Source organism: Aspergillus ibericus, assembly GCF_003184845.1.
Source record: "Aspergillus ibericus CBS 121593 unplaced genomic scaffold BO80scaffold_12, whole genome shotgun sequence".
In the NCBI taxonomy this organism is placed as follows: domain Eukaryota; kingdom Fungi; phylum Ascomycota; class Eurotiomycetes; order Eurotiales; family Aspergillaceae; genus Aspergillus; species Aspergillus ibericus.
This window is the reverse complement of record NW_020292110.1, coordinates 1-23425: the sequence shown is the minus strand read 5'-3', so window position 1 is coordinate 23425 and position 23425 is coordinate 1. Positions and strand designations below refer to the sequence as shown.

Here is a 23425-nt window from a genome sequence, read left to right as displayed (position 1 = left end):
AAATTCGTGGAAAATGCAAGCTTGGTTAGGTCCATCACATGGAAATTTGACTGTGGTGGCACCTCTTGAGAACATTGTTCGACTGGGGCAGATAGTGGATGAAAGGCAAACAATGGCCGGTCACTCCCCTTGGGTAATGAATTACCATCTTATCTGAACTCAATCTCAGTAGAAGCTTTGTTGTCTTCCCCATGGCACTGTCCATCACTTACCGTGCACTGGCTGGAATCCGTCATCGGAACCTTCTGCCTCAGAGCATCATTGACCGGGATGGTTCTCCGACCGGAGACCATGCCGACGATAGCTGTCAGAGGTGACTATTGGCAGCAAGCAATCACGAGCGGCAGTCTGTTATCTCAGTGTTCGAAAAAGCCAACCGGCATTGTAGCATCCACGGGCCGACAAACTCTCCCAGTCATCCATGGCCATCGACACGCCTAGCCCGACTGATGAGGTATCCGTGACCTCATGCCAAAGGTATAAGACACGATCGGCATGCTGCGCACTTACAGGAGACTTCTTGTCGAAGCCCAATGTTAAAAGCGAGGAACTACCCCGGTAGTTCAACCGCTCCAACCATTTGACCTTGAACATTGTTACTGAAACGACACCATCACAGCATCAAAATGAAGGACCTGGTGAGTGTCATCAACGGGATCGCTGGCGGGTTGATGCTGACACCATGCCAGACCTTTGATGTCCGCTATGACAATGAGCTGGCTCATGTTTACTATGGGGAAGGCAGCAAGCTCTCGGATAAGTACAGCAGACCCTTCGCAACTGGACGGTCCAGGGAGGCTAACCATAAGGCGATCGTCAGGCTGCGTGAGATCTACCAAGACAAACATCTGGAAATTCCCAATGAATTTGATTCCACGTTGACCAGTCCCCCCATCCACTTCATGACGTACGTAGAGGAATGGTTCTTCCTTGAGCTTCACTAATTTTTCCACAGTGTGAGTGCACCCGACGATGTGGACACGGACGAGCTGAGACAGGTCCACGTGCCGCCGGGCTTAAACATTGAGATTCTGGACTTCGACTAAGAGGGGCATGGTTAGGATGATGGCTTGTATCTACTTTTCGAGCTCAGTGAAAATATAATAAGAAATCCGAGTGGCGAGGTTAATCCCAAGGCCTGGTTAGCGCCCGTCGGGGCTCGGGCCGATGTCCTCGACCATTGCTTCCTTTCTTCCCCCGCCTTTCTCCATTCTTCCTCTTCCCAACTCTCTCCATGTCCACAACTCCGTCGTCGTCACCGGACTTGCGTCCGGTGGCCAAACGACGCAAAATTCGAAAGGGCACCTTCTCCTGCTGGGAATGCAAACATCGGAAGAGACGCTGCGAGTTGGAGGCGGCCGGCGCCGCCTGTGCCTACTGCCAGGCCCGTGACATCCATTGTGTCGGCCAGGACCATCCAGATCCGAGAAGTAGTCGCAATGAGGATGAGCGTGTGCAGACGCGCATTCTTCACGTCGAGAAGTTGGTGGGCCAGTTGATCCAGCAGCGCGACCGCCGCCGACCCAGCTCGCTTGTGTCCTTACTTCCGCATCCTAGCACAGCCATGCGGATCTTGACCAAAGGACGTTTCTTCAGTCTGCCTTTTCAATCGCTTCAGTGCTTAAGCACCACTAGTGCGGATCAGTCGGACGCATCCACGCTACCATTGTCGACAGCCCATCCGATCCAGTTTGCCCAAAAGCTCATCCAGCTCGCCCTTGGCTTACAACAACTGGGACTTACCCCATCCCCTCAGCCAGAGCTCCAGCTGAATAAGCCTACAGAGAGCACGGCGCGACGCTATCTCGATCTTGCGACTTGCCACGTAACATCCCACGATGCGCTCGTAGGCTCGCTTGATGGTCTGGATACCCTGTTACTCCAAGCCCGCTATCACATCAACTCAGGGGATTTGGGCACGGCATGGCTGACCTTCCGCCGTGCTCTAAGTATCGCCCAGCTGATCGGACTTCCTTGGGGAGATCCAAAAACGAGCAGCCGGGCCGAATCCATCTGGGTCCAGCTCGTCTACAACGATCGCTTCCTGTCGCTCATGCTCGGCCTTGGCTTTGCTGTGAAGGATCATGCTTTCCCGAGTGACCGGGGATTGGATGCATACTCACCTCTCAGGAAGCTATATCGCATCCATGGGGTCATCGCAGGGCATATTATCTCTCGGAATGTCCGCATGCAGCGTCGCGGTCGGTTATCCCAAGGAGACACATACGATGACTATGGAGTGACACTGAGCATAAACGATGAATTGAAAAAGGCAGCCCGATCAGTACCTGTCGACTGTTGGGAAACCCCAACTCTAGACAGCACGTTATCTGACACGGACAAAATGGACCGGGTTTCCATGCTCATCACCCAAATGCACCAGCACTACCTCTTGATCCTCCTGCACCAACCGTACATCATACCTAGATATCCGCAGATTACCCACGATGCCGCACTTTCGTGTCTTGTATTGGATCACACATACAGCAAACAGGTTGTCGTCCCTGCCAGTCGCGAAGTACTCAGTCGCTGTCTCGCGTTCCGCAACATCCGCCCCATCCTTTCCTACCGGGGACTTGAACACAAAGCCTTCACCGCAGCAGTCACACTGCTTTTGTCCCACATCATGGGGCACCGCTTGGGCTCTGCGAATATTCTGGAACACCAGCGACCTCAAGACCTAGCGACCATTCAAAAGGTCATTCGAACCTTGGATGAGCTGTGTTCTACGGACGATCCCAATCGAGAGTCTGCGATCGAGACAAGACGCCAACTGAGTATGCTCCTGACTATCGAGGCGGACGCAGCAAATGGCGTCAATTACACTGCATATATTGAAGACGGTGTCGACACAGGCACCATGTGCATTACTCCGAGTCCTAGCTTGAGGTTACCTGTACCGTACTTTGGTGCCATCTGCATCATGCCTGATCCGGCAGCAGATCTGCAGGTGGATAGTCTTGGACCGGAATTCTCATGGGTAGCACAATCTGCGCCTGGCCATTTTGATTGCCTGCCCGCCGACAATATCCTTTCGGGTACTTTCTGCGATGGACTGGGGGTCCCCACTCCTGACTCCGGCAGCTTCAATGCACTTCTTACAGGTTTGGACGTCGAGCTGCAGTCACCTCACCCAGAGGCAGCTCATTCTCAGTCTTCCGAAATTTAACCCGTCTGTAAGTTGGCGTACAACCCCTCAATTAGCATTATACTGTGGCTGGTCTTCAACAAATGGGGCTGTGGTTTAGTGGTATAATATTCCCTTAGCATGGGAGAGGTCCGGGGTTCGATTCCCCGCAGCTCCATTTTTTATGTTTTTCCCTCTCAGCTACGGCTACGGAACTATGGACTATGGTGTTTAGATGGGGCACCCTCTTGATGCCTGGTGGTGGTTTGTTTCTACACATGCAGCGCCTGATCAATCGGCAGCTCCTACGGGTGGGACCTATCACCTTCGGAAGGCAGCGCCTATTGTTTAAATCACAAGAAACTCCATTCAAGTCTAAAGCTAGCTGCTCACAATTGCGGAGTGTTGCCAAAGTCATATCCCGTCAAGGCCTGGAAGCGCCCACCCGCAACGCTCTGCGCCAACCGACGGATCGACTGTTCCTCCTCCACCGTCAACTGAAAACTGAGGCTGGCCAGGTTTTCCTCCAGGCGATGGATCTTGCTCGTGCCGGGAATGGCAAAGATATCATCTCCTTGAGCGAACAACCACGCAAGCGCCAGTTGTGCCGTGGTAGCCCCCTTTCCTTTAGCGATCTCCGCGATTTGGTCCACAACTGCCACGTTCTTCTCGATGTTCCCCTCTCTCAGCCAGGGCAGCACGCCTCGGACATCCCCTGGCTTACTCACATCCTCCCGCGACCGGATCGCTCCGCTGAGGATTCCATTTCCAAGCGGACTGTACGCCACGATGGCAACCCCCAGCTCGCGTGCAGTCTGCAGCAACTGGAACCGCGGGGACTCGATTTCCAAGCAGAACACGCTGTATTCCACCTGCACGCATGTAATTGGGTGCACTGCATGCGCCCGGCGCAGTGACTCCGCACTGCACTCACTCAATCCGAGGTACTTGATCTTGCCCTCCTGCTTGAGGGCGACCATGGCCTCCATCGTCTTTTCAATCGGCGTGACCTTGTCCAAACGGTGGACATAGTACAAGTCCACATATGGCAGTCCCAGGCGCTTCAATGATTGGTCCAATGCCGCGCGGCAGTATTCCGGGCTCGAGTCCATCCAGTTTTTCCGGCCGTCTTTGGCATCAGGGTTGGTACGGATGCCAAACTTGGTGGCCAGGAAGACATCATCCCGCTTGTCCGGATTCTGGGCGAACCATTTGCCGAGCACGCTTTCGGATCCATCGTATTTGTCCGCTGCCGACCGTCAGAGATGCCTTGGATCAGGTGTATCCCGCACGTACCGGTGTCCCAAAAAGTCTCGCCTCTTTTGTATGCCTCGTCCAGGAAGGCCAGATGTTCGGCTTCGGGAAGGCCCTGACCGTATGTACCGCTGGCTCCCATGAGCCCGAGGCCGATGCGCGGAAGAAGAGGGCCGTTTTTGCCCAGGGGGCGAGTCGGCAGTTTGCTGAGAGTGGCCATTTCGTAGATGTGAAGCAATAGATTGCTGTAACTGGAGATTTAATGTTCTCGATGACACTACATTTTGGCGCTTTTATGCCTTGTGAATCCGGAATTTGCGGCGGGATTATTTTGCTCTGATGAGGTTGTAGATGCCCTGTTGGCCCGCCGCGTATGGTTTCCGCCGCTAATTCCGCCGCTATCTCCGGCGATCATCGGAAGCCAGTGACTAAAACTATCTAGTATTAGTGCTTCATAAAGGAGACAGTTATTGGTCCTCGAGTAGTAGCTGGTGGCGGGGTAAGCATTGGCCAATCAAAGATGACGAGGTGCTGTCACTGCCAGACCATCTTCTCCAGCATTCTCAAACATGCTCCAAGAGACAGAATACGTCTGAACCACAATACTTAAAGCGCAACATGGCTTTTACTGACAATCCAACTAAAATCTTCTGGTTACACGAGGGTACACAACAACCCCCGGCGGTTCCGGATACGGGTGTGGTGAGGTCATTCCCGCCACAAGGTTTCAGTGCAACCCCTTATAACCCACGCCATGGCGAGAGAACCCCCTCATTTCGGGCTGATTCTGCCAGACGAACAGGATCAATACCATCGTACTTAGGTTGCTAGTTTGAACCCGCAGAATGGTCCACCTGTCCACCGTCGCCAAAGAGTCCCATGGCCACCGGCGTCAGCGCGAAGAACGCGATGCCCAGGCAGCCGCTGTGTCACCTTACGTGTACGGCACCCGCTACGCCATTGAGGAGCTGCCTGAGCATACCATGTCCGAGCATGAGATGCCCGCCTCGGTCGCATACCGGATGATCAAGGATGAGTTGAGTCTCGATGGGAATCCCCTGCTCAAGTAATCTCTGGCCCTTGTTATGTGATCGAACCCCAGTGACCGTTTTAGTCTGGCGAGCTTCGTCACCACCTACATGGTAAGCAGCCTCGAGCGAAGCAAGTTCTCACTGACTGGTATCAGGAAGACGAAGTGCAACAGCTCATGTCCGACGCGATGAGCAAGAACTTCATCGACTACGAACAGTATCCACAGACCGCACACATCCAGAACCGCTGTGTCAATATGATCGCGGGCCTGTTCCATGCACCCACCATCAACGACCCCACCACCGAGCAGGATGCCATTGGGACCTCGACGGTCGGATCCTCCGAAGCCATCATGCTCGCCATGTTGGCCATGAAGAAGCGTTGGCAGAACAAGCGCAAGGAAGCCGGGAAGGACTGGGCGCGTCCGAACATCATCATGAACAGCGCGGTGCAGGTCTGTTGGGAGAAAGCGGCGCGCTATTTCGAGGTCGAGGAGAAATATGTGTATTGTACCGAGACCCGATATGTCATTGATCCCAAAGAAGCGGTGGATCTGGTCGACGAGAACACGGTGGGCATCTGTGCCATCCTCGGCACCACGTATACCGGACAGTATGAGGATGTCAAGGCCATCAATGACCGACTGGTGGCTAAGAATATCGACTGCCCCATTCATGTGGACGCGGCCAGCGGCGGCTTCGTCGTGCCCTTTGTGAATCCGGCGCTGGAGTGGGACTTTCGTCAGGAAAAAGTCATCTCTATCAATGTCTCCGGACACAAATATGGGCTGGTGAGATAGATCACACCGCGTGCCTCGCAATCGGGTGCTGACCATGACAGGTCTATCCGGGCGTCGGCTGGGTGTTCTGGCGCGCCCCCGAGTATCTCCCAAAGGAGCTCATCTTCAACATCAATTATCTGGGCGCCGAGCAGGCCAGCTTTACCCTGAACTTTTCCAAGGGCGCCCCCCACGTCATTGGACAATATTATCAACTGATCCGGCTGGGCAAACACGGTTATCGATCAATCATGACCAACCTCACGCAGATCGCCGATTATCTGGCGGCAGAACTGAAGAAACTGGGTTTCATTATCATGAGTGAGGGGGGTGGGCGCGGCCTGCCGCTGGTCGCCTACCGATTACCCGAGCAGGACGACCGGTTGTACGACGAATTCGCCTTGGCCCATGTGCTCCGTCGTCGGGGCTGGGTCATCCCGGCATATACCATGGCCCCGAAGAGCAGTCAACTGAAGATGATGCGGATTGTGCTGCGCGAGGATTTCAGTTTGCACCGATGTAACCTATTGGTGGAAGACATCCGACTGGCGTTAAAGACCTTGGAAGAGATGGACGAGACCATGATCCAGCGGTACAGCACGTATGTGATGCCCCCTCCCCTCGGACGACAACGGGCATAAACTGACATGGAGCAGCTACGTCCAGACACATGCCACGCGCGGCCCACAAGGTCATCCGGTCTATGGCAACGAGCAGCATTCACTCCAGGGGAAGTCGGGGAAAACGCATGCGGTCTGTTAGTGTTAGCCGGTTTGTGAGTCTGCATTGGATATCTGTCTGCCTGTGATGGGTCACACCATCAACGCCAAATCCTTGTTTCCAGCCTCGCTATCAATTTGTCATTGCCAAGTCATCACGCGGGGGGAACTCCTTGCTCTGGAGACTGTCAGCGGTAAGCAAGGAAATTAGCTTCTCGGTTGGCCAAGTTGCATCCACTCGTGCCCGTGTCAATGCAGCTGCCTGCTCGACCCCCTTACGTATAACCTAACCGTCTGCCGGGGGGGTATTAGCGAATATTCGATAGGCCGCGTAGGCCCCCGCAGACGGGCATCGTCGTGCATGAACGCCGTTGCTCCACCGTTCAGGAGTAAACTCCGGTGAACACTACCTGTGCATAGACCTGACCCTTGTATCCATCACCTTGTATCCATCACCTTGTATCCATCACCTTGTATCCATCACCTTGTATCCATCATCTTGAATTGAATCCAGAATGAAATGTTGGCAACTGCCTGCTGCACCAAGCTGACATACCCTGCATCCCGAGCCTCACCTCATCTGACTTTCTTGGTACCATCCGTGAAAGCACCCCGACCGGTTCGGAAACATGCTCAGACGACCTGTCATGTCCGTGGAGGCCCGAGGTCGCATTCACCGCGTCCTGAGCACCGTTAGGGTTTGAGATTCTCGGGTGGGCCAAGCCGCGGCGCAGCTGATCCATCACATCCGAGAAACAATTCAATAGTCGGATTTGCAATGCAGTAGTCAGACTCTGACTAGCAATAATCGCAGCCACCGTTCGGCTGTCACTCAGTCCGCCAGTGCACTTGTGACAAGCTTCGCCAGCGATACGATACCTGCACAGGTATACTTTTTACTCTGGTGTATTCTTACTATTTAATAGAACATTGAACTCAATCCCCCCACTGCGCTGAAGCCTAATCCTCCGAGTCTGACTGACCGCTAGAGTCCTGGCAATAATCTGTAGCTTAATCTCCTACTTTGACAACTGTGTTCGCAGTGGATTCTGTCGAGTAACTTTATATAGATCAACTAGTGATCAGAATGAACGTATAAATCGGTCACTTATATTTTACTAGGATTGAGTATTATGTATCTTCCATTTTTCTTCTCTCGCTAGATACCCAGCCAGCATGGCCACCCTCATCTGGCTGACCCTTCTGGGGTTAACCCTCCACGTCCAAGCCAAAGACGTCTTCGCGCACTTCATAGTCCGTCCCCATCCCAGTTACTAAACCTCCCCACTAACGAATCCAGCTGGACAACGGCGCCAACTTCTCCCAAAAACACTGGCAACAAGACTTCCTCACCGCACAAGCGGCCTCCATCGACGCCTTCGCCCTCAACACCGGCTACGGCCCCTCCAACACCTACACCCTCCTCAACGACGCCTTCACCGTCGCCGCCACCCTCAACTTCAAACTCTTCCTCTCCCTCGACTACTCCGGTGACGGCCACTGGCCCCCGGACCAAGTGATTAAAATCCTCCAGAACTATTCCTCCCACCCCGCGTACTACAAAATCCCGGGGACGAATAAATCCCTCGTCTCCACCTTCGAAGGCTACGAATCCCTCAACGACTGGACAAATATTAAACAGAAACTCCCCGATCTCTTCCTCGTTCCGGATTGGTCCGCGCAGTCCCCGTCCTCGCTTGTGCAAGACGATGTCGTCGACGGGTTACTCTCCTGGGATGCATGGCCGTATGGCTCCGAACCAATGAACACGTCCTCCGACGAGAAATACATCTCCCCCCTGAAGAGCAAAAATAAACCCTATATCATGCCCGTCTCACCCTGGTTCTACACCGACATGGTCCGATACCAGAAGAACTGGGTCTGGCAAGGCGACGGCTTATGGTATACGCGCTGGAACGAGGTATTGGAATTAGAGCCGGAGTTTTTGGAGATCCTGACGTGGAATGATTTCGGGGAGAGTCATTATATTGGGCCCCTGCATGAGAATGAATTGGGGATTTTTAGTTATGGGCAGGCGCCGTTTAATTATGCTGAGGGGATGCCGCATGATGGGTGGAGGGAGTTTTTGCCGTTTCTGGTGGGGGAGTATAAGAATGGGTCCGGGCAGGGGAGGATTCAGAGTGAGGGGGTTGTGGTTTGGTATCGGTTGACTCCCGCGTGGGCGTGTCAGGCGGGGTTGACCACGGGGAATGCAGTGAGTCAGGGGCAGCGGACGTTGCCGCCGGGAGAGGTGTTGACGGATACGGTGTTTTTTGAGGCCCTGTTGGAGAGTAATGCCCAGGTGGAGGTGAGTATTGGGGGGAAGAATCAGAGTGTGGATTGGAGTGCCACCCCGGATGGGGGGAGGGGGATATACTATGGGAATCTGCCCATGGATAATCGCACCGGGGAGGTGGTGGTCACCCTGTCGAGGAATGGACGGTTGGTGGCTCAGATGAATGGGGAGAGCATCACGACTAATTGTCCGAATAAGTTGACGAATTGGAATGCGTGGGTGGGCAGTGCCATGTCGAATAGCTCGAATGCCAGCGCGTCCAAGGCGTCCGTGTCGGAGAACGCAGGGGCTGCCACGGGGGGCAGCTTAGGCTGGTTCGGATGGTTGCCGGGGTTGGTCTGGCTGGGGTTGTGGGTTGCGGTCTGAGTGGGGTTGACTGGGTTAGAGTGGATAGAGGTTAGAGGAGTTGCTCTATATACGGTAATATCTAATATATTGGACTATCATAGACTTGAAACTTGAGCTTATTATCGACTCCGTGGAGAAGTCGCGGCGGGTTCTGCACCGGCGGAGGGAGCCGCCAGAAGATGCCCCCTTGCGGTGCGGATCGACACTGTCCATGATTCAGGATGAATGCCACCTGCCGCATGCGGAAGGTCAGATTCCAACCGTGGATTCAACTTTGGGTCGCGTCGGAGTCCCCGACGGCCGTGCACGAACAGTGGATGGTTCAACTTGATGATGGGGTCAAGATAGACGAATGCCGACGAGGACCATTAGCTAATCGACTCACTGCAGATGTCTATCATTCCCTTGTGGTGATCGTCGGGGAGTATCCCATCGTCTGGGGTTAGATAGGACTTTACCCCTTTAGTCTGCAGATAAGAGCATTGGCCATGATCTTGACTAGCGCAATACTCTTATACCAATTACTATTTTAGGCTGGGATCAGCAATCCAGATTGATGCGCAGATCTCGATGTCTAGCTCATTGATTATGTGTTTCTCGTCTATCTAACCTGATGTCAAAGAACTGATATCGTATGATCCCTGCACACTCATGTAGACTCTAATGACCTGCCTAATCGGACAGGACCCCAGACTGCCTTCCCCCCGGTGACAGACATGCACGTCCAATAAAGTTCTTCAAGGCTGCCCATTTCCCCGTGAGCATCTCGCCAAAGATGCCAAGCCAACTCGGATAGACTCAAGCTTGCCGAGGCTGTGTCCGCTCCAGCCCATCAGCGGTCGCCGTTTCAAGTCTATGACGCATATATCAAACTTTACTCGCCACAGCCCGGCGACGCCGACGACGCCAATGGCCTTGTTTCACCTATCTGGGCTGGCCTGGGGTTCGGCCGGAGCCCTCCCTGACCCTGCCCGGGCTAGACTGAGTCTATCTGGTTGACAGCTGTGGGTGTCTGCACGGGCGCGGGCCATCGGGGCTGATGCGTGGCGAGGTCTAGACCCACGCGATCAGAAGAAAGCAAGCATCTGCGAGTTTCAGTATAGGATTGACTCGTGCCAGGGCAGTATAAGATACCCCTGAGTTCCCTCCCCCTTGCCCTGAACTCAAACAAGACACTCACAAGACATTCACCCATCCACCTCATGCAATAAACGATTCTTCCTCTTTGCTTCTCTAAGTCAGACAAGCAACCACCATGACTGGCATCGAACTTCCTCCTTCCTTGATGCGTCAAGCATCGCGCACCAACACCCGGGTTCCTCCAATTGCCCGTCGCGCGGTCTCTCCCTTTCCCTGTCGCATGGCCGTCCTCTCCCGCGACAAGCTGCAAAAAGAAGCCTCCACGAAAAGCCCCGATCTGCGACGGTGTCTGGCTCACCACAGCCTCCTGAATCGCTCGATTGAAGCCGCCCAGCAGGATGTGCGCCGCCGAATGGCCAGCTTCCACCTGGATGAAGATGAAGATGAGGTTACGCCCTATAACCCACCCGCGGAAGCCACGGCGATGCCCATCATCCGAGTGCAGATCACCAATGCCGTGCGGGCAATGGTCAAGCGTCGCGCGGCGGATCAGGAGCTGGGAGGCGGGCTGGCCCGTGTCCCCTTCCCATCCGACAAGGCTGCATCCAAGCCAAGCACGAGCCGCACGAAAAAGGGGCTGAAGAATGTGCCACGCGTGGTGTTTGGACGACGTCGCTGGCCACTCTACGGGCCGCTACAAACGGGGATGGTTAGCTGATCCCATGCTCACCACCACCTCACTCGCATCGAATACCCTTGTCTTCAACACGACATAAATTCCTGCTTCGGATTAACTGTGATATGGATACCATGTGCCACGAGATATGATGATCGCTGTATATAATTACCTTCTGATCACCTTTTACTACTATATACAATTTATTTATCATGATGAACATTCCCTGTAATCTGAACATAGGCTATTTGATAGCCGCCGATCCGTTCTGCACGAAGGATCGTTGCACCAATCAATCCCCTCACCTGGCCCCGATCGGGTAACTCGCTCCACTGCAGCTCCGCTGACTCACCGCATACCCTCGCAACCTCAAATCTACCCCTTCCCCGTATTTTCCAATCTCCACAGACACCAAAAATGTCCACCACCTCCCTGCCAGAGGGCTGGCACATCCCCATCACCCAATGGCTCGCCGTGCAATTCATCACCGGCACCACCATAGCCTTCACCGCGGCCACATCCCCCCTCCGCAATGCAGCCGCCATCCTCGCCTTCGCAACGGCGTACTCAGTCCAACTCAGCGCGGCCACATACCTCCCAGGCACCCGCTTCGGCGCGCCCATCGTGGCCATGTGCTGGGTGAATGTGCTCAATGCAATTGACCTGTTGGTTCTCAGTCGTGCATCTTACGAAGCGCAGCGAGAATATGACTCTGCCAAAACCTCAAATGGGAAACCCAAATCCGCACCGCCACAACCCCCGAGAAACCCAGGTTTAATACAGAGATACATCTGGTCCCTCTCCCTAACATTCAACTACCGCCGCATCAACACCCCCTGGCAAATCCCCGCCCTGACCCCCTTCCATTCCCACTCCCCAGCCCGAATCCCCTCCCGGACTCACTTCCTCGCTACCTCATGCATCAAACTCCTCTTCTCCATCGCAATCATCCACCTCTTCACGATCGAAACAGAGGATCTGTACCTCGCGCATGCCATCTCCCATCTCCCCACCCACCCGGGGGAAATCCTCTTCCCGTTCCTGTATCCACATCGAACCGGGACGGGGAGTTGGGAGAGAGATTTAGTTCTAAGGGCCTTGTTCACGCTCTCGTTTGGCATTGTCGCTCGTGCGACAATAGTAGCGGGGTACACTCTCGCTAGTATGGTCTTTGTAGGCACCGGACTACAAGAAGTGAGTATGTGGCCGCCCGTGGCGGGGGGAATTAAAGAGGGATGGAGTGTTAGAAGGTTTTGGGGGTATGTTTCCATTCCTTATTCTTTTATTCCCTTCCCTATCTTCCCCCTTTCTCCCTATATATACAATACCATGCTAATTATACATGATAGAAAAACATGGCACCAAACCCTCCGCGCGCTGCTCGTCTCCAACGCGGATTTCCTCTCTGCCATACTGCACATCCCGGTATCATTGCATCTCCCCTTCCGGTTCTTGTTTTGCTTTACGGTCTCGGGGGTCGTGCATTTACTTATGGATGTGGGGTTTGGGGTGAGTATTCGGGAGAGTGGCGCGTTGTGGTTTTTTGTGTTGCAGGTGGGGGGGATTTTTGCTGAATTGCTTGTGGGGAGGGTGGTGGGTGTGGATTTAGGGTTGGGGAATGGGAATGGGAAGGGGGGTATGGGGTGGGTGAGGAAGGGAGTGGGCTTTGTTTGGGTGGGTGGGTTTATGCTCTGGACGGTGCCGGTGTGGGTGAATCCGATTTTGGTGCGGTTGTTTAAGGATGGGGTTAGGATGATGTCGCCGTTTTTAGGGTTTAAGGGGTGGGAGCTTTGATATTTCGTTGGAGAGGGTTATAGAGTGGAAAGTCTGGGTTGGGGGTAGATTGTATTAATTCTTGGTTAGAGTTAGATAAAGGTGGTTGGATGGGTAATTCTAGAATAGAAGAACAGGCTAGAACGATACAAGCCGGTAGAAGACTACGCAGCATCCCAATCCACCCACCCAAACGTATTCAACAAATCGAGATGGGGATACTCCGCCCCCGCAAAATCCTGCAACACCATATCATCCAATGCCGTCGGACTACACAGCGAGGCTGGCATACTCAGAATCCGATCCAACGAGCGACGCAGAATCCCCTTGATTTGGCCCGCGGCGAGAATGTCCGACCCGGATGGTTTGAGCCAGTCGAGAAATGCAACGAGTAGACTGAGGTTCTGGATGATGTCGGAGCGAGGGAGATCCAACGTGTAGGTCGATGGGGCGGTGGCTTGGCGGAGGAGCTCGAGGCAGAGAATGCCGCTGCATGGGACGGCGTAGGACATGGCCTGATGGTCAGTATTGATCTACCGTGGATGGGTGATCTTACCAGCCAGGAGAAATCGATGTGGTTCTGGAACCGGTCCTTGTGTTTCCAGTATTTCAGGGTCAAGCCTAGCATTTCGTGACTCACGTGGATCAAGGCCTGCTCGGAAACCACTTTATGGCGTGTCAGAAGACGCTCCAGGATGAACATGTTGAGTAAATAGTCGAGTCGCACGAGGATGCGCAGGAAGAGCATCTGGCCTGGGATGTTGGGATCGTCGATGTATGCTTGTCTGAAGAGGAGGGTCTCGGGGAATTGGGCGTGGATGTCCATTGCCTCGGATTTGAGTTTACTGTGCTTGTTAGCAGTGGACGTGGCTCTGGCTGGCAACGTACAGGCATGTTTCTACGGCAGCGTCCGTGATGCTGTCTTGTGAGGTTTCCAGAACCTCCAGCAGTGCTTCGCGATTCTTCGCCAGCATGGTGCGCGCCCGGAGCACCGTCGTCGGATACAGCTTCCGCTCGTCGCTCCGGTCCCATCCATTGGAATCCAGGTTGGTCACCGCGTCGGATATACCACCCGAGAGGATATCCTCGTCGCTGATTTCCAGCGGCAGCTGCGTTGTCGAGTATTTTCGGCTCAGCAGCGGTGGTCGCCCGGTAAAGGTGGAGATGACCTTGTCGAAATTGTAGATCGATGCATAGATCCGTCTCTTCAGCTCGTGCTGGAATGATACCTCGTTCCAATCCGTGGAGAGTTCCCGGTGGAGGCCAATGGATGTCGTGACAGCAACAACATCCCCGTGTTGTCGCCAGCAGGATAGGCCTGTTAGTCAGCAACATTCATTGATAGTAACTAGTAGCAAACTTACTCTTGTCGCCGCTGGCGATGCTCTCAAGGATATTGTGCTTGAATGCCATGTGCACGAAGAGAATGTTGATAGCACCCAGCTGGCTGCACAAGTCGATGCACATGGATGCACATCGTTTCAGATGCACCATCAGTTCCTTAGATCCTTTGATCGAATGTCGCCGGCAATACTGGGTAATGGCCTCGTGTTCCACCGACATCTGCGACGCCGCCGACGACCAGTACGTGAACAGCGTCCCCAAAAACTCCCATCGTGTCCGCCTCCCCGAGAACGACTCCACCCAGCGCTGCGGGTTCTGTTCGGCCGGCAGAGGCGTCATACTCGACTCGGAGATACGCCTCGCAGCCCCGACTAAATTCTCAGTCGTACGCGACCGCAGTACACCGCGATACTCATCCCACATCAGATCCAACGCAGCGCGATACGCGTGTCTGAAACACGCATCCATCAGGTACGTCTGATGAACGAACAGCAAGTTGCCCGTATATTCGTCAGGCAGGTTCTGCAAAACCTGCACCCCCAACTGCAGCAATCTCGGCGTGACGGCATTGTTTCCTTGCGCAGAGGACTCTACACCAGCACCAACTGCAGGTTCGCCGGTCGGCGTTCTCAAAGCCTGATCGACCTCGAAACGATCCCGATGTTCCACAAACACGGATGAGAAACTCGTGGGTCCGAGGTACTCCGCAGAGCTTTCCAAAATAGGCGTGGTCGATTGTGCGCCCGGACAGGTCTTGGTGCTTGCGACCTGGTCGCTTTCGCTGCCACTTATGATGTCTGGCGAACCATCCGGCACGCTTCTGGCACGGGCTTTGGCTAATGGATTGGCCAGATAGACGCATTTCAACGATAGCTTGCGACACCGCTGACAGGCAGGGGTTTCGTGGTCGCAGGCCAGCTTGCGGCGACGACAGGCTTCACAGGCCGGTTCGCGGCCATTTTTGCGCCGGAGAGGAGGCATCCCTTGGATTAATGAAAACGACCGGGATTGATGTTGTTGTCGATGTCGTAGTTGCTGTAGTGGATTCTGTGGCGGATTCGGCTTCGGCTTCGGCTTCGGAGTGATGGCACCATGCGGCGACCAGACTGCCAATGCGGGAAATCTCCGTGGACTGGGGACATGGTTTGAATCGAGAGTGAATATTTTGGGGCTATGCGTCGAAACAGAAGGGAATAAAAGAAAATCAAAGATGCTACGCTCGAATAATAGAGAGGCAGTGCGGAAACCTCCCAAGGAGGGAGGGAAAAACAAAAACAATGACCAGACTGGGGCTCGATCCCAGGACCTTATCGGTATTAACGATACGTGATAACCAACTACACCATCCGGCCAATTGATGGGATACACAAGACTACTTTGGTAGATGGGCAGAATACAACGCTCCATCTCCCTTTGACATCTTCAACATGCTCCTGTCAGTGTCTTGACATTGAATTTCACGATCGAAATCCTGAGGTCGTAATTCCGATTGATCTGATGTGTCTTCTTACCGAGAGGAAGAGAGACGAATTTGGAGATGTCGATGGTCTCTCCCGGTTGGAGTGGATTCCCGGAGAGAAATATATATTCCCCAACAGGCCTCATTGGGATACTCTATATTGATCCTGTTCGGATCAAAGCAACCAAGCAAATGCCAATTCATCATATCATCATAGCTAAATACCATGCACATATCATAACTTTTCATCCCTCATGCAAGCACCAAGCAGCCGTCAGCGTATTGCCTCTACCACCCAACAATCTATCCAGATTCCCAGAGTATGCCAAGATCGGCAGTCGTATCACTCATTCTCCAACTCGATCGTAATCACCACAGACAGAACAAAGGTCGCCAGAATAATCTACCCAATCAGTAACCAATCAAATTTGACACGTCAGATACTCACCAAGCCAATCATCACCCCAATGCAATTCAATTCCCACCCCCCCGCATACACCGTTCCCAAAGCCACCACATTCTGCTGCTTCCAGAAGCGATAAGCGCCCATAAAGGCGATCAGGATCGCCACGCCATAGCAGCTAACAGCCAAGGGAACCCCCACCTCATAAAACCCCAGGGCATTATCCGGCGACGTCAAATGTTGCAGTCGAAATAACTGGGCGATCAACACGCCTTGCATGGCGACCATGACCGAGGTCCGAATGTAGGCTAAGAAGGTTCGCTCCAATGCTAAATAAAGTGGGTGTTAGTGAGTCTGTCCTGCCCTTCCGATTTGTCTGACCGTGTCGGCACGCGCCATCGCCACGTGAGATTGCGCCATTTTAGTGGTGTCAGGCAGCATGTAGTGCACCGCCGGAGTAAATAATATATAAGAGGGAATATGTCCTCACCGAAATGATCCCGGTTACTCTTCTGGGGTACCGTCAACACCACGTTTCGCGTCCAGAAGCGTCGGATGCGTCCCCAGACCCCCTTGCTTGTCTCCCGACTGGTATGGACGGGTCGGGACACCGTTCGCTGAGTCCGGATTCGATATTCTCCCGAGGAGATCGACTCGGTTGAGAATCCGGCTTCATCGTCGCCTTGGGTGGCTATCTCGCGGAGCTCGAGGGCGTCTAGCTCGCTGGTGCTGTCGTTGTCGTCATCGGGGCGAGGCTGGGTGGTTGGGAGGGTCGCTGGCGGTGTTGGGTCCTCGCGACCGGTCGCTCCGACGGGCTCCTTGTCGGGCGCGGGTTGATGGTCCTGGCGGTCGACCATGGTGTGTATCTTTAGCTTTGGCAGGGGAAATTGTGCGACATGCTGAGGAGGAGGACGATGCGGTGTGAAGATGCGTCACCGTTGCTGCGAGGATCCCTGGTTGCTGGTCGGCGAATCCCGTCGGTTGACGCCCGATCGATAAGCGGCGCTTATCTGATGTCGGGTTTTGCCGGACACACAGTCTCACACAAGTCTGGAGGATGCTGTTAGATTCAGATTCACTTCCTTGATTTTTGGCTATATGACGTCATGGACGGGCTGTGGAGATCAGTGTATATCCTATCTAAACTCACACACATACTATGATAGAAACAGCTCGATTACATTCACACATCACATGCTATCAACTCCACTACCCCAGACTCCGCCCACGCTAACCAAACCACGGAATTGACACTAAGCCATATGGATCGTCACCCACTTCGGCTGCCGCTCTTCAAACACCACCAGTTCCGGCCGAGACACACTCTCAAACAACGCGGCCTTGAGATAGGCCTTCCCCGGCACTTTGGGGGAGAGTGTATACAGCGGACTGACAGTCAGATACACACATCGCTCGAGGATAAGTTTGACTCACCTTCCACAGTTGGAGCAAAAGTGACGCTACAAAGACAGGTTAGCTTCTTCGACACAACATCAAGAGTGACGCACCTTGATGGTATTGCCCGAAGCGGTATTGGGGTCATGGTACACTTTCAATGCCTCGTTGGGATCCTCGACCGTCATATCATCTTCATCTACAAAGTAGTTGACGGAAAATGCTGAATGGTATAAGCATGCTGGCAACTAAGGTGGGGGAAGACTTACAACCGCCTCCTGCTTTTTTGCAGTTGGTACTACAGATGCCCGTTAGCATGGGAGGCACAGTACTGACAGGCCGCAACGATACCAGTGGCAGAGAACGCTCCTCTCCGGCTGCTCAGGGAGAGTGATGGAGATACTGGCACAGTTACAACGGCCGGTGTAAGACATGATGGAAGCAGATGGTTAAGGTCACTCACTCACTGGGATGGACATGGTGCAGGTACGGGATTTAAGGATATCGTCAGGGGCAGAGAAGTGGAGCTCATCCACCGGGATTTGGGCGCCACCGTTGAGGTGGTCTGGAGAATGGGGATTAAATGCTCCACTAGAGCGGATCTCCCCTGATGATTGATAATCGCCAAGAAGACAATTTAATTGAGGATCATTGTTGGAGCGGGCTATTGTATTTCCATTCCGGGATATGCCTGAAGATGCCTCAGGCTGAGTGTATAGAAGATGCCATTATAGGGGATGGCCTACCTTTAGCCGAGCGCTCAAGGTTGTGGTGAGCTAGCAGCGTTTGGCTATGATTCTAAGCTGTTCGTAATTAGGGAGGGAGGGAGAACAGGCTCAACTCGGGTGTAGGATCAGCTTCTCAATGATCTCAACTCTCCGAAGGGTGCAAACAGGCAGATTTTCAATAGAACCAAGTCTAGTAAACAAACGGTATATAACATGTCATTATTGCGTCTTTCTTTTATTGGTTGTCACATTCATTCCGGTATCAACTTCCAACCCGTGACCCTTGCTCAGTTTGTCTGCACAAGATCATGCTTGCCATTGGTGAGCGCGGATCCATTGAGAGCAGACCCGTTGACAGCAGACCCGTTGACAGCAGACCCGTTGACAGCAGACCCGTTGACAGCAGACCCGTTGACAGCAGACCCGTTGGCGTAAGCAGATCCATTAGTGTGAGCAGACCCATTAGTATGAGCTCCATTCAGAGCCGTCCCATCAATACTGGATATCCTAGTCACACACTCCTTCGCGCCCACAGAAATCAGATTCGAGTCCACATGACCCAGAATCAAGCGTACTCCCAACGTATTGATAGCCCAATCCTGAAACTTCAAGTCACTGTAGTTTCCCGCCAGCCCAAACACCTTATTATGACGCTTACACGCCACACTAACAGCCTCCAACGCAGCCCGGAACTCCGGCCGATCCACCTGTCCCGGGATGCCCATATCCGTCGACAGATCGATGCAGCCGACAATGAGCATATCGACCCCCTCCACCGCCGCAATCGCATCCACGTTGGGAATACTATCCGCCGCTTCGATCATCACGCCCACTGCTGATGCGTGCGCGTTGATCTCCTCTGCCATCTTCTGCATCGGGAGGGGTTTCAGGCCCACTGCGGCTTGCTGCAGCCATAGGGAGCGCTTGCCCAGGGGTGGGAACTTGCACATTTTCACGGACCGTTTGGCGTCTTCGACGGTCACGATGTGTGGGAACACCACGGCCATGGCGCCCGAGTCGAGGACTTGCTGCACGTAGCCCATGCCGCACTCGTAGGGCACGCGCACGATGGGCGTCAGGCCGGCCATCATTCCGGCGCTGGCGAGTGCGCTCGCCTCGGTGATGGAGTAGGTCGAGTGTTCCATCTCGACCCAGATGACGTCGAACCCGGCGTTCTTGGCGAATTGAACGACCAGGGGGTTGGTGACTAGTCGGAGGACTAGGGCCTGTGGACGCTTAGCTTTCTCTTGTTTTTGCTGAGTGTAGCGAATGACTGAGACAGGTAACGTACCTTGCAGAGCCGGCCAGCGGCTGCCTTGGTGTAGAGAACATTTTCACAGATAACCATTTTGACAAAGATGGTCGTAGTATTATAAATTGGATGTGAAAAGATGAATGGGTATGGAATCTACCTCCAATGTTGAAATGTGAGGAGAGAGATGCGATATCGATAGAAGAATAAATTGCACTTGCTGGCTACATGGAACCAGATATACTTATCCTTTTGAGCCTCGCTAATTAATCCCACGTGTCGCCTTACATGCCACCCCTGTGGAACCACCCCCAGCCGGATGCTTGAGTTGGTCGTGCGGATCCGTCACATCGCGTGGTTGGGTCCGGGGAATTTCGGAGCATTTCGGCCACTTGCCCTAGCCCCCAAATGGCGATGGTGCGAATGTGCAAAGCAGTGTCATACATGTCGGGATGGATTAGTGTAGCCGACAAAAGCCGATTCTTGTTGTAGCTGATGATGAAGTTGTGTGAGTTGGGTGTTGGAGGGTTGATTCCGGCTGATCCTTCGGCATGGGATGTTCTCGGTTCTTCGACATTGTCGCCTGGAACTATTGATGACGTAGTTTTCTGTTGGACCTTACTTGGGTGTTGATAGACAGCTTGGGCTTCGTAATCGGACTTTGTGTAGGTTTCATCTAGGGTATGGAAGTGCTGCTGACAGGCGATCAGGAAGGCTTCCAGCCACAGATAAAAATACTTCTGCGGCGGTCGCTAGATAGATAGATAGATAGACACTTTGCAGATGCAGGCGGAGCGAATAAATAATCAATGAATCTAACGCTTTAGGATCTCGGTGAAGTTTGGTAGTATGTAGCTAAGTAAACATCAAGATGCGCATGAGGTGGGTATCCTCGGTGACAGGGTAATTAATCTGGAAGTACTATATGCCTGTTGCCAAGTCCGATCCTATGAGAAAGGATACACTAGGTATTGCAGTCCGTGGATTGATCTTTGTTCGCGATCCTTGCCCAAGACTGATTGAAGGATGGACACCTGTCACACGCACGACTATGCAATCTCACTTCTTGGTCTGTATATCCTCCTTCACTCCTCTTCCTACGTCCTACAATATCTACTGAGTCCAGCGGTCTACTAATAAGGTAACCAGCAAAGGGCTTCAATTCCTGCAAACAATTGACATCAAACAGACCAGTAAACATTATCATATCTAGGCAACCACAAACTCAAGCACACCAAAGTCATCAAACTGGCCATTCACGCTCTGGAACTCGGCATTCAGACGGAAGCCCGCCCGTGCAGCCAATTCGCTGAACATGGCCGCATTACGTCTCTTGCCCGCCGCACACATGAGGCAGATATCCAAGCCAACATTCATCGGGATCCGCTTAGGGTTGAGCATCTCCTCGATGATCAGAATACGAGAGTCGGGCGCCACCGCCTTCCGAACCGTCTGGAAGGTACGCACGACATCCTCGTCCGGAAAGTCGTTGAGGACTCGACGGAACTGGTAGATGAGCGCGCCCTGGACGGCCTCCGGGTAGGGCTCGAACATGCTACCGCCCACCTTCTGGACCTTCTGTAGCGCCTCGTCTTGGTCCTTCTCCACGTTCTTCGTGGTGTTCTCGATGACCTGGGGCAGATCGTAGAGAATGCAGCGTTCCGCGGGGATGAAGCGGTTGTTGGTGACAGCATCGCGCAGAGCCAGACCGTGACTGCCACCGACGTCGACGATGGCCGGGCGGGATGAAGAGGCCAGAGCGTCCTGCATCCAGCTGAAGTCGTAGACGCCCTTGAGGGAGTACATCACGCCGAGCTCGCGCAGAGCTTCGTTGAAGCCCTTGTGGACGACTTTGTTGGCCACGATGATGTCGTAGGCGGGCCGGTTATCGTACCCGTGGGCCAGACCCAGCGGAGTGACACTGGCGCTCTGAGGCGAGGCGAGACCGTACTTGGCGAAGTAGTCGGGCATCTGGGCGAAGGAGCGGAAGACATTGTTGAACATGTGGATGTAGAGCCAGGCGGTGGGCTGGTCGAACTTGTAGAGACGGGATTTTTCCGTGTGCGCGACACGGCCGGGGGCCGTCGATTTCAGAATCTTGCCGGAGATGAAGAAGGTGCAGATGCGGTCGACCACCTCTTCCGAGCCGCCGATCTGGGCGGCTAGCTCGGAAACAGCAATGTCGCCCTCATCCGGGATGACATCGAAGGCTTTGTGGTCGATAAAGACCTTGATAAGGGTAAATTCGGCGGCGTTGAAGACAGGCTCGCCGATGTCGTGGTAGGCCTGTTGGATGCGGGCGCGAGCGATTTCTGCTTGGGAACTCATCTTGATGTATTGATTGCTGTGTCTGGAGTGGACTGCTGCAAGTCTGCAAGAAAGGTAGTTATATGGAGTGACTGAGCATGTTATCAGTCTTCAACATGTTGAGGTGGATCGGAGCTTTTCGGGGGGGGGGGGGGGGCACTGTAGTGTACGACCAATCTTCCGAGCTTACCCATTGTGGTATTCGCGAAGATCATTCTGCACGCATGAAATGCTTATTCCATAAGGCAAGAAGATCTGACTTGATCGGTAGAATTCGGATGCGGCCAACGCCCGTGGATTATACCAGCGTTGCGAACCGCTGGCGATAATCAGCTGGCCGCCAATCAGCTGGCCTGGTTACCCAAGTCTGATCAATCCATAACCACTGATCCATCCACTTCTCACGATGGAGTACGGGTGGGGCCGACGGGCCGTGATGGTTTTGGCCTCACAGTTGACCGTCACTAATCGGAGCTGGCAATCTAGCCCGGGCCGGCTAGATCTGAGGTCGGCAGGTACGGGGTATGTACCCTCTACCTTCTACTCCAATGGGTCCTACAATGGGCGAACCCTGAAACAGATCCATCAACAGCGGATGGATGGTGCTGGCGCCGAAATACTCCGGCTCCGAACCGCAGTTGAACCCCAACCCACTAGGATGCTGATTGCATAACCCTAACTATAATTATACACTCAGGATACAGTCCATATTATCACCATATTGGGTATCACCATGTCCCTATTCGAACAGATCCCTGCCGTGCCCGCCGATGGCGCCTTTGCCATGATCGAGGCCTTCAAGGCCGATCCTAGCGAGAAGAAAGTGAATCTCAGTCCGGGCATTTACCGCGACGAGGATGCCAACACGTGGGTTTTACCCTCCGTTAAGAAGGTGCCCATCCCCAATACCCCTTATGTCTCGAGGGATTATTCCTCACGATGGCAATTACAGGCCCGCTCCATCCTCGAATCCAACCCCAATCTCAACCATGACATCTCCCCCCAACTGGGCCATCCGGACCTCGTCTCCGTCGCCCGAGAAATCACCTTCGCCGATACCCTCGCCACCCGAACCATCGTCTCGATGCAGACCATCGCCGGTACGGGCGCCAATAATACCATCGCCCGATTGATCTCCGACATTCTCCATCCGAAACACATCTGGCTGTCGAATCCCTCCTGGGAGAATCATCCGAAGATCTGGGCCCATGTGGATGCGGGTATCGAGCAGCGGTTGTATCCGTATTATGATGAGGAGACATCCACGCTTGATATCGAGGGCATGGTTGCCACGCTCCGGCAACATGCCGTCAAGGGAGATGCGATCGTGTTGCAGGCTTGCGCGCATAATCCTACGGGGATGGATCCCTCGCGTGCGCTCTGGGAGGCTATTGCGCAGGTGTGTGAGGAGAAGGGCCTCTTTCCGATTTTTGATTCCGCTTAGTATTCCCCCC

General features: G+C 53.7%; 12 protein-coding genes and 2 non-coding genes across 14 annotated transcripts; 7 read left to right on the top strand and 7 right to left on the bottom strand.

The window, feature by feature from the left end:
- Positions 1 to 291: 291 nt before the first annotated feature.
- On the top strand, positions 292 to 3169 carry BO80DRAFT_453784 (uncharacterized protein; the record flags this gene model as incomplete). Its single annotated transcript, XM_025722037.1, has 6 exons — positions 292 to 306; positions 690 to 760; positions 821 to 911; position 956; positions 1137 to 2239; positions 2273 to 3169. The coding sequence occupies 6 exons, from the start codon at positions 292 to 294 to the stop codon at positions 3167 to 3169; spliced, it is 2178 nt and encodes a 725-aa protein (XP_025576872.1).
- Positions 3170 to 3233: 64 nt separating this feature from the next.
- BO80DRAFT_t122 lies at positions 3234 to 3305 on the top strand. Its single transcript has one exon. It is a non-coding gene; the product is annotated as a tRNA-Ala (tRNA).
- A 211-nt stretch (positions 3306 to 3516) lies between these two features.
- On the bottom strand, positions 3517 to 4703 carry BO80DRAFT_403078 (Aldo/keto reductase; the record flags this gene model as incomplete). Its single annotated transcript, XM_025717633.1, has 2 exons — positions 4424 to 4703; positions 3517 to 4376 (listed from the first exon to the last, which is right to left on the bottom strand). Exons 1-2 carry the CDS (start codon positions 4599 to 4601, stop codon positions 3517 to 3519), a joined length of 1038 nt encoding a protein of 345 aa, XP_025576871.1. The 5' UTR covers positions 4602 to 4703.
- Positions 4704 to 5184: 481 nt separating this feature from the next.
- Positions 5185 to 7035, top strand: BO80DRAFT_378052 (glutamate decarboxylase). Its single transcript, XM_025716721.1, has 5 exons — positions 5185 to 5447; positions 5496 to 5523; positions 5568 to 6203; positions 6254 to 6792; positions 6848 to 7035. Exons 1-5 carry the CDS (start codon positions 5227 to 5229, stop codon positions 6951 to 6953), a joined length of 1530 nt encoding a protein of 509 aa, XP_025576870.1. The 5' UTR covers positions 5185 to 5226; the 3' UTR covers positions 6954 to 7035.
- Positions 7036 to 8086: 1051 nt separating this feature from the next.
- Positions 8087 to 9551, top strand: BO80DRAFT_378051 (glycoside hydrolase family 71 protein; the record flags this gene model as incomplete). Its single annotated transcript, XM_025716720.1, has 2 exons — positions 8087 to 8164; positions 8211 to 9551. Coding segments are annotated over 2 exons (1419 nt in total), but the record flags the coding sequence as incomplete, so codon positions are not given.
- Positions 9552 to 10727: 1176 nt separating this feature from the next.
- On the top strand, positions 10728 to 11508 carry BO80DRAFT_403069 (uncharacterized protein). Its single transcript, XM_025717632.1, has one exon. The coding sequence runs from the start codon at positions 10810 to 10812 to the stop codon at positions 11350 to 11352; it is 543 nt and encodes a 180-aa protein (XP_025576868.1). The 5' UTR covers positions 10728 to 10809; the 3' UTR covers positions 11353 to 11508.
- Positions 11509 to 11698: 190 nt separating this feature from the next.
- BO80DRAFT_403066 (wax synthase family protein) lies at positions 11699 to 13104 on the top strand (the record flags this gene model as incomplete). The annotated part of the gene is made up of 2 exons (XM_025717631.1): positions 11699 to 12569; positions 12660 to 13104. The coding sequence occupies exons 1-2, from the start codon at positions 11728 to 11730 to the stop codon at positions 13102 to 13104; spliced, it is 1287 nt and encodes a 428-aa protein (XP_025576867.1). The 5' UTR covers positions 11699 to 11727.
- A 56-nt stretch (positions 13105 to 13160) lies between these two features.
- Positions 13161 to 15426, bottom strand: BO80DRAFT_463306 (Zn(II)2Cys6 transcription factor). The gene is made up of 4 exons (XM_025722583.1): positions 14448 to 15426; positions 13972 to 14401; positions 13640 to 13928; positions 13161 to 13598 (listed from the first exon to the last, which is right to left on the bottom strand). The coding sequence occupies exons 1-4, from the start codon at positions 15406 to 15408 to the stop codon at positions 13248 to 13250; spliced, it is 2031 nt and encodes a 676-aa protein (XP_025576866.1). The 5' UTR covers positions 15409 to 15426; the 3' UTR covers positions 13161 to 13247.
- Positions 15427 to 15705: 279 nt separating this feature from the next.
- Positions 15706 to 15779, bottom strand: BO80DRAFT_t114. Its single transcript has one exon. It is a non-coding gene; the product is annotated as a tRNA-Ile (tRNA).
- Positions 15780 to 16016: 237 nt separating this feature from the next.
- Positions 16017 to 17250, bottom strand: BO80DRAFT_423527 (DUF202 domain-containing protein). Its single transcript, XM_025719071.1, has 3 exons — positions 16780 to 17250; positions 16335 to 16618; positions 16017 to 16289 (listed from the first exon to the last, which is right to left on the bottom strand). Exons 1-3 carry the CDS (start codon positions 17144 to 17146, stop codon positions 16230 to 16232), a joined length of 711 nt encoding a protein of 236 aa, XP_025576865.1. The 5' UTR covers positions 17147 to 17250; the 3' UTR covers positions 16017 to 16229.
- Positions 17251 to 17461: 211 nt separating this feature from the next.
- BO80DRAFT_403060 (GFA family protein) lies at positions 17462 to 18235 on the bottom strand. Its single transcript, XM_025717630.1, has 5 exons — positions 18036 to 18235; positions 17954 to 17982; positions 17798 to 17907; positions 17724 to 17749; positions 17462 to 17678 (listed from the first exon to the last, which is right to left on the bottom strand). The coding sequence occupies exons 1-5, from the start codon at positions 18116 to 18118 to the stop codon at positions 17543 to 17545; spliced, it is 384 nt and encodes a 127-aa protein (XP_025576864.1). The 5' UTR covers positions 18119 to 18235; the 3' UTR covers positions 17462 to 17542.
- Positions 18236 to 18544: 309 nt separating this feature from the next.
- Positions 18545 to 19888, bottom strand: BO80DRAFT_378032 (HpcH/HpaI aldolase family protein). The gene is made up of 2 exons (XM_025716719.1): positions 19704 to 19888; positions 18545 to 19638 (listed from the first exon to the last, which is right to left on the bottom strand). Exons 1-2 carry the CDS (start codon positions 19758 to 19760, stop codon positions 18700 to 18702), a joined length of 996 nt encoding a protein of 331 aa, XP_025576863.1. The 5' UTR covers positions 19761 to 19888; the 3' UTR covers positions 18545 to 18699.
- An 846-nt stretch (positions 19889 to 20734) lies between these two features.
- On the bottom strand, positions 20735 to 22178 carry BO80DRAFT_25831 (putative O-methyltransferase). Its single transcript, XM_025714716.1, has 2 exons — positions 22162 to 22178; positions 20735 to 22063 (listed from the first exon to the last, which is right to left on the bottom strand). Exons 1-2 carry the CDS (start codon positions 22163 to 22165, stop codon positions 20874 to 20876), a joined length of 1194 nt encoding a protein of 397 aa, XP_025576862.1. The 5' UTR covers positions 22166 to 22178; the 3' UTR covers positions 20735 to 20873.
- Positions 22179 to 22685: 507 nt separating this feature from the next.
- On the top strand, positions 22686 to 23423 carry BO80DRAFT_25829 (PLP-dependent transferase). The gene is made up of 2 exons (XM_025714715.1): positions 22686 to 22863; positions 22924 to 23423. Exons 1-2 carry the CDS (start codon positions 22705 to 22707, stop codon positions 23413 to 23415), a joined length of 651 nt encoding a protein of 216 aa, XP_025576861.1. The 5' UTR covers positions 22686 to 22704; the 3' UTR covers positions 23416 to 23423.
- Positions 23424 to 23425: the final 2 nt, after the last annotated feature.